The 6,450-nt window shown below is 46.0% G+C and overlaps 2 protein-coding genes across 3 annotated transcripts in view; one reads left to right on the top strand and one right to left on the bottom strand.

Moving 5' to 3' along the window:
• Positions 1-492: 492 nt before the first annotated feature.
• nipsnap3a (nipsnap homolog 3A (C. elegans)) lies at positions 493-3,179 on the top strand. Its single transcript, XM_005467192.4, has 6 exons — positions 493-725; positions 1,913-2,120; positions 2,214-2,375; positions 2,460-2,609; positions 2,692-2,778; positions 2,862-3,179. Exons 1-6 carry the CDS (start codon positions 660-662, stop codon positions 2,936-2,938), a joined length of 750 nt encoding a protein of 249 aa, XP_005467249.1. The 5' UTR covers positions 493-659; the 3' UTR covers positions 2,939-3,179.
• A 57-nt stretch (positions 3,180-3,236) lies between these two features.
• abca1b (ATP-binding cassette, sub-family A (ABC1), member 1B) overlaps positions 3,237-6,450 on the bottom strand; it is a 42,344-nt gene continuing 39,130 nt past the window's right edge. For both annotated transcript variants that reach the window (XM_005467188.4, XM_019363627.2), the window contains 2 exons: positions 6,183-6,426; positions 3,237-6,104 (listed from right to left, as the gene is read on the bottom strand). In XM_005467188.4, the coding sequence (XP_005467245.1) occupies positions 5,949-6,104; positions 6,183-6,426 (400 nt within the window). In that variant the 3' untranslated portion in view covers positions 3,237-5,948. The remainder of the gene's footprint in view (positions 6,105-6,182; positions 6,427-6,450) is intronic.

Below are 6,450 nucleotides of genomic sequence, written 5' to 3'. Positions count from 1 at the left end.
CGTGACGTCATAACGTCCTGCTATCTGAGACTTTAAGACAGGAGAATTCACTCCGCCTTAAATTTAGACGCACAAATGTAAAAAACAAAAAGCAAAAACAAATTGTTTACAGATTGACCTTAATTAATTTGTTTATTTTATTTTTTAGCAGAGACAATTTACAATAAATATTTGTCACCAGATAGAATTTAAGTCTCATTTGTGTCTTTACTCCCTAGGTGGAGAAGCCTGGAGGCAGCTAGCAGCTACAACCGAGTTACCTATGTGTTAATGATTGCTGTGGATGTAAAATCCCTCATTGTGTCTCCACGCACATTGAAAAGGTACTGTCATGCGTGGTTGGAACCTTCTGAGTAACTTATTTAATGACCCCAGCTGGTGGTACAGTGGGTGGTGGTGCAGCTGGATTGGAGCAGGGACTGGGTGCATCAGTCCAATCAGACAGAGGGATAGTAAGGGGGCAGGTAAGAAGGAAGAGACAGCAGGCAGAGTCAGTGCAATGTCCAATCCTATGCAGGGAATACCCTGATAGGAATCATCTCATTGAGAGGGAGCGGAAGGAAGTACTAAGGAGTGAGACCTCGCGCTCATAGAGGATCTGCACACGTCCTGCCTGAGCTTCTTCCTGCAGTTCCACTTGTTTCGGACACTTTGTCAACATGTTGAAGCTGAGCTGCTCTCTGAGGTCCGCCGCGCTACTCCTCAGACCCGCTGCTGCTGCTCAGGTGAGTCCAGCTGCAGCCCAGAACCAGCCCAGCAGGGCAGTGCACCGAATCTGCACCGTGACCCTGACAGTGCACGCACGTCCGAGCTGGAACATGTAAACTTGAACCTGTGCACGCGCACATTCCTGCTCTGGACTTCATGTTTGCTTGCTCCGTGTTTGACCTGCTGAGCTTTGATCTGGGTCAAAGGTCACAAGTTTAAAATTAACCAGCAGCAGAAAAGCAGTAGGTTCACGTGAATACGCACACGAGTACACGGAGACACAAACAGCCTGCTCTGTGGTCCACGGTCACGTATCCCTCAGCTGCCCTGTTTTAAGGAGCCCAGCAGGTGGCAGCAGGATACAACTAAAACCGTTTCCATGACCACAGTTTTGTGTTGATTTTTATTGGTGTCTGTCCTCCCATGCTGGGTTCTGGATGTTCCTCTAACTCTGGTCATATCTCTAACACAGATTAAAGGGCTCACATGCCCCAATACAGACTTATAAACAGATTATTTTTAGTTTTTTAATGTGGGACCCAAAAAGGCATGGGGGAAGGGGGTGGTTAAATAGGAAACATCTCTGAGAAATTAAACAACAAAAAACTAATGAAACATGCTTTAGGAGTTCTGGTTGTGGTTCTGATTCCAGCCTTAGATGGTTCGTTCTGCTGAAGAACCGCATCTCACAGAGGAGTTGGTGATAGTAGGTACACAGAAATAATTTCATGACCCTCACCCCCAGTTTTATTTAAATAAAGGACAGTCTGATGGAACACAGTCATTTGCTTATTTATTATAAAATTACCCATTCACACTGTTAATCTTCATCCTGTCAGTTTTTGAGGGAGTATACCCCTGTACACACTTCTGTACACTTCTTTCAGCAGTCACATCATCAGTGATGTTTCCTGAAGTCATCCGGTGTTTCAGTCCTGTGACATCAGACGTCCTCGTTCAGGCGACCCAGCCAATGGTGATCAGTTCCTGACTTGTGCTCCAGCAGCACTGGCCCATAATTCAGACCTTTTGATCCAAATGTGTTTCTTTGTTTGCTGATTGGCTGGCGTGTTCTTGTTGCTGTATCATACAAACGTTGATTTTAGGACAACAGAAACCAGGACGTGTTTTGAGTATCGGTGAACCCCGTGCTCCTTCTTTTCTGTTAGAGTGAGACCTCTGCTCTCCTCCCTCCTCTCTGCAGCCACGTGCGCACTTCGGCACCGGTCCCCAGCAGAAACACAGAACCTTCTATGAGTTCCGCACCTACTGCATCCACCCGGATCAGAATGCCGCCTTCCTCAAGCTGACCAATGAGAAGATCCACCTGCGCACTGCCCACTCTGAGCTGGTTGGCTACTGGAGCGTTGAGTACGGTGGCCTGAACAAGGTCTTCCACATATGGAAGTATGGTGAGGACCTGTTTCTTCTTCTCTCACACAATATGAAGGTGTTTCTTCTTCATGGGGCTTTTAAAAGGTAATGCGTCCCCACCTACTCCTCAGACAGTTACGCCCAGCGGGCAGAGGTCCGGGCGACGCTCGCTCAGGATCCCACCTGGGTGTCAGAGTACCTCTCCAAGGCCTTACCAATGCTGACGTCACAGGACAACGAAGTCACCTATATGGTTCCTTGGAGCCGCCTGCAAAGTCCGCCGCAAGAGGGTGGTAAGCCCCGCCCTCTGTGTTTTACGTGTCAGTGACATCATCCCCAGTCGGTCAACAATCACCTGTTTTGTTTGTTTGTTTCAGGTGTGTACGAGCTGGTTTCTTTCCAGATGCGTCCTGGTGGACCAGCAGTTTGGGGAAAGGCCTTCCAGGCCGCTGTCACTGCCCATGATGCACCTGGGTACGGCAAGCTGATAGGAGCTTTCCACTGCGAGTTCGGACTGCAAAATAGAGGTACTGAGGTGATGATGTCACTGTGTGTGAAAGATCATGTGACTGCGAGTGGCTGACAATGTCACTGTGTGCGTCTCGTCAGTTCACGCCCTCTGGTGGTTCGAGAGCCCCGACCATAGAGCTGAAATCCGACACACAGCTCACCATGACGCCAGAGTGGTGGCTGCAGGTGAGACTCTGCCCATAATGACATCACACACTGACAAACATCCCTCATACATTAATCAATAATCGATAATCTGTGTCTTTCAGTGAGAAACAACATCGTCAATCTGGACTCTCAGAGGAACCAGCTCATGTTGCCGTGTCCTTTCTCACCTCTGAAGTAACTTCCTGTCCTGATGCCCGCCTCTCACCCAGAACAAAGTTTAGCATGCAAACCTGATCTTTAGTTTGACCTGTGTGGGCCTCTGTAGACACAGACACACTCTCAGCAGCAAGTGTTGGCAACAGCATCCAATCGCACGGTGTGACTGCTTAAAGGTGGGCAGGGCTTCTCTCTGCTTTACGTTAGCTGACTGGCTGCTTTAAAGTTTCAAAGTGTGAAAATAAACTGTCACGTGCCTCTCAGACTCTGTGGACTGTTTTTCCACTCATGGATGGAATTATTTTCCACAAAGCTGGGACTCAAAAATATTTAAACAAAGGTGATGATTTACATGTCATTTCACGCCTGTTATCCGATAACATCTGGAGCAGTTTACACATTCACCTAACAGGTGAAAGGTCCCTCATTTGGCTCTGAAAGGGGTTGCATCAGGCATGTGTGGGGCTACCTGCTGTGAATAAAGGAGCAGCCCAAAGTAGCTTTATATATGATAATATCTGGTACAAAGACAACATATAAAAAGGCTGAAAACTGAGAAGCAAGTAGAGCTGGGTTAAAATCTGGAGCTTTTTAATGCAATTTTGATCATGTTGTTTTCTGAGAAAACTTAAATTTTACCCAAAATGCACTTTTTTAAGGCATTGTGTCACCATGTTTGATGGGTGGCTGCTCCAAACAAGTTGGAACATGTGAAAATTCCCATTTTCACCTATTTTTAACACCAGGATCAACATCCAGTCACTGTTCTGCTGGTCTCTGCTGGAGCATATAATCGGTTTGTTTGTTAGCAGTCAGGCGTCCACAGTTTAAGATTTCATTTTCAAATTTTGTGTGATGATTGAGGGTCAAGGTCACAGTAACTGTGTAAATCAGTAGAAACTTTTTACTTCCCACAATTTTTATGCATAGTCTTTATACTTTATATCAATACAAAGGCCATGGGGGGCACGAGTACCCAGGCTGGCTAAGCATTTGACCTTCATTGTTGGCACCCAAGGTCAAAACTGACCTTGGAAAAAAAAAAACCATGGAGTAATATATTATATGAAAAGGCACAGAGACGCCATAACAGGTTGGCGGCATCGTGTGGTAATACAAACATCAACGTTTTAATACAGCCGTTGGCCTTCGGGGGGCGTTGTGAGCTATGGATGCTCTTGTGTAATAGTAATTTACTAGTATTCAGGTAAAATCAGCTGATCCTGATGAAATGACCCTAAAAGCTTATTTAACCCAGTGGGAAAGCATCTCATTCAAAATAAAGGAGAAAAACTAAGATTTCTAAAATTTGAAGAATTCTCGGTTTTAACATGCGTTTTCTTTTCACACAAAAACTTCAAAGTTTGTGTAAATCTGAATTCTGTCTTTACAGTTTAGACTTTATTTTTATGCATGTCCACCTCAGGCTATATGGATTATAAACAGTAACATTATTTGGTTTTTCCTTAAAAAAAAAAAATGGGTGGACAAGCAGAAACCCGCAACCTGATCAGCACTGATAGCCAGCACGTCACAGAGAACTGCAGCAGAAGAAGAGTCTTTGCTTGAAATTTGATTTATTTGTGTATAGAGCGGGACTCTGGGAGTCTAACAAGTAAAAGCCTTTGAAACATGAAATGCTCACGATTGTTCTTCACTACATCATAGAAACATGTAAAAAATAATAATAATAAAAAACATAGTGGCACAAATTTTGTTTCCACAAACATTTTTTAGTGATGAGTGTATACGAGAGGTCTGAGGAGATTCATCAGGATCCATCCATCCATCTTCCTGCCGGTTATCCAGGTTCGGATCGGTGGGGCCAGCAGTCTAAGCAGAGACGTCCTAACTGCCCTCTCCCCACACACCACCTCCCAGTCATCTGTGGGGATAAGGAGGTGTTCGGAAGCCTCCTACCTGTAGGACATGGTCAAAATACCTCACAGAGGTGGTGTTCAAGATTGCTGGGTGAGATTCAGTGGCAGTCAGGCGGTGGGTGGAGGCCCTGGCTTCCAAAACTGATTCTGCTCTTTAAACTGAACTTTTCCAAACCTGAATTCATTTTTTACTGTTAGTGATTTAAAAAAACCTAAGAGAGGAGTGTGTGTGTGTGTGTGTGTGTGTGTCTCAGAGCGAAGTAAAGAGCCAGGTGGAGGCGGGAGATTTGTTTCAGTTTAATCCTGGTTGTTCGGGTCGTAACAGCTCTTCATCCATCAGCCGCACGATCAATAAACGTGATCAGAGGAAAGCAAGTTTGATTTCAGTGCAAAGACAAACTGATGGTGTTTGAACACTTCAAGTGCTGCAGTCACAGAGAGTCGCCTTTAGCAGCTCGCCGACCAATCAGAGCACCGATCGATCAGCAAGGCTGCTCATCAATACTGTAGTGTGCTTCAGAAGCTGATGAGGTATTTCACTGTTTCACACCCAAACTCACAAATCGGCTTTTCTTAGTATCCTTTCTTTAAAAAACAAAACTATAAAAATCAGTACGTCTCCTCTGTATCAGGTGCTTTGATTGGCAGTTAAACACTACAGGAAACAGTTAATGACTCCGTCAAAGTAAAACAACAAATTACACGTCTCTTTTCACTACACATATAAATAAAGTCTGACAATAGAAACGGAATCAAATGTTTTTTTGTTTTGTTTTTTCTAAAACGTGTGATTTTTTCTCTTTTTTTTTTTTTTTTTTGCAGTCGAGCCCTCGGCCGTTTGAAATGATTCGGATTCTTCATCGTTTGTCACCAAAAACAGTCGCTCGTGTTCTTCGCCTTCAATCAGGAAGAGAAGAAGAGTCTCAGAGCCGCGGGAGGTCTGAAGGCACTCGTTCAAGTGTTTAAGGCGGCGTTGTCGGCAAAGCGCTCCCCGCCTCCAGAGGAAATCATTTGCATTGACTGGCATAAGGCAGCAGGTGACTCCGCCCACTGCCATTTTTTTTTTTTAAATCAGTGTGTCATCAGAGAAGAGGTAGGTGTCTTCTCTGCTGCGGGTCAAGTCCAGGCTGAAGCTTCAGCCTCACAGTGCGGTCACATGACGCTCTCCGACACCCCGCCACCGTCATGCGAGGCTCCGCTGGTCGAGCTCAGTGCCGGGAGGTTGATGACGACGACGTCCTTCCGCCTCACAGAGTTGTCTTTGGAGTGATAGTCGTCACTCTGGTCCTTCGCGAAGTTTACAAACACCTGAAAGCACAAACATCAGTCAGAACCTCTGCAGGCCACACCCCCTTAGTACCTCCTTAGGTGCGTGCGAGTCTCTACCTGGTCCAGCGTGGTCTGAGTGACGGAGTAGTCCTCGATCCTCAGCGTCTCTTTATTTTTGGCTAAGATGGAGAAGATGTGAGCGAGCGAGGTGAGCGAGGACGGAAGCTGGTACTGCAGCATGTTCCGGTGCTTCTCCTTCAGCGTGCTGCCGCTCAGCTCGCTTTCAATGAACTTCATGACGGGCAGCAGGTCGGGGTTCGGCCCCGCCACCCGCAGGATGATGGTGTACCCGTCGCCAAACCTGAGGCACAAAACCAGGAGTTCA

The sequence above is a fragment of the Oreochromis niloticus genome, linkage group LG2, assembly GCF_001858045.2.
Source record: "Oreochromis niloticus isolate F11D_XX linkage group LG2, O_niloticus_UMD_NMBU, whole genome shotgun sequence".
Taxonomy (NCBI): domain Eukaryota; kingdom Metazoa; phylum Chordata; class Actinopteri; order Cichliformes; family Cichlidae; genus Oreochromis; species Oreochromis niloticus.
This window is presented reverse-complemented; position numbering and strand designations above follow the sequence as displayed.

What these genes read in the sequence shown, in the direction of transcription:
- nipsnap3a (XM_005467192.4), top strand. Translation starts at nt 660, where the DNA reads ATGTTGAAGCTGAGCTGCTCTCTGAGGTCCGCCGCGCTACTCCTCAGA. An exon ending in CTTCCACATATGGAAGTATG is followed by an intron (nt 2,121 to 2,213) that starts GTGAGGACCTGT and finishes CCTACTCCTCAG; the next exon opens with ACAGTTACGCCCAGCGGGCA. An exon ending in AAGTCCGCCGCAAGAGGGTG is followed by an intron (nt 2,376 to 2,459) that starts GTAAGCCCCGCC and finishes TGTTTGTTTCAG; the next exon opens with GTGTGTACGAGCTGGTTTCT.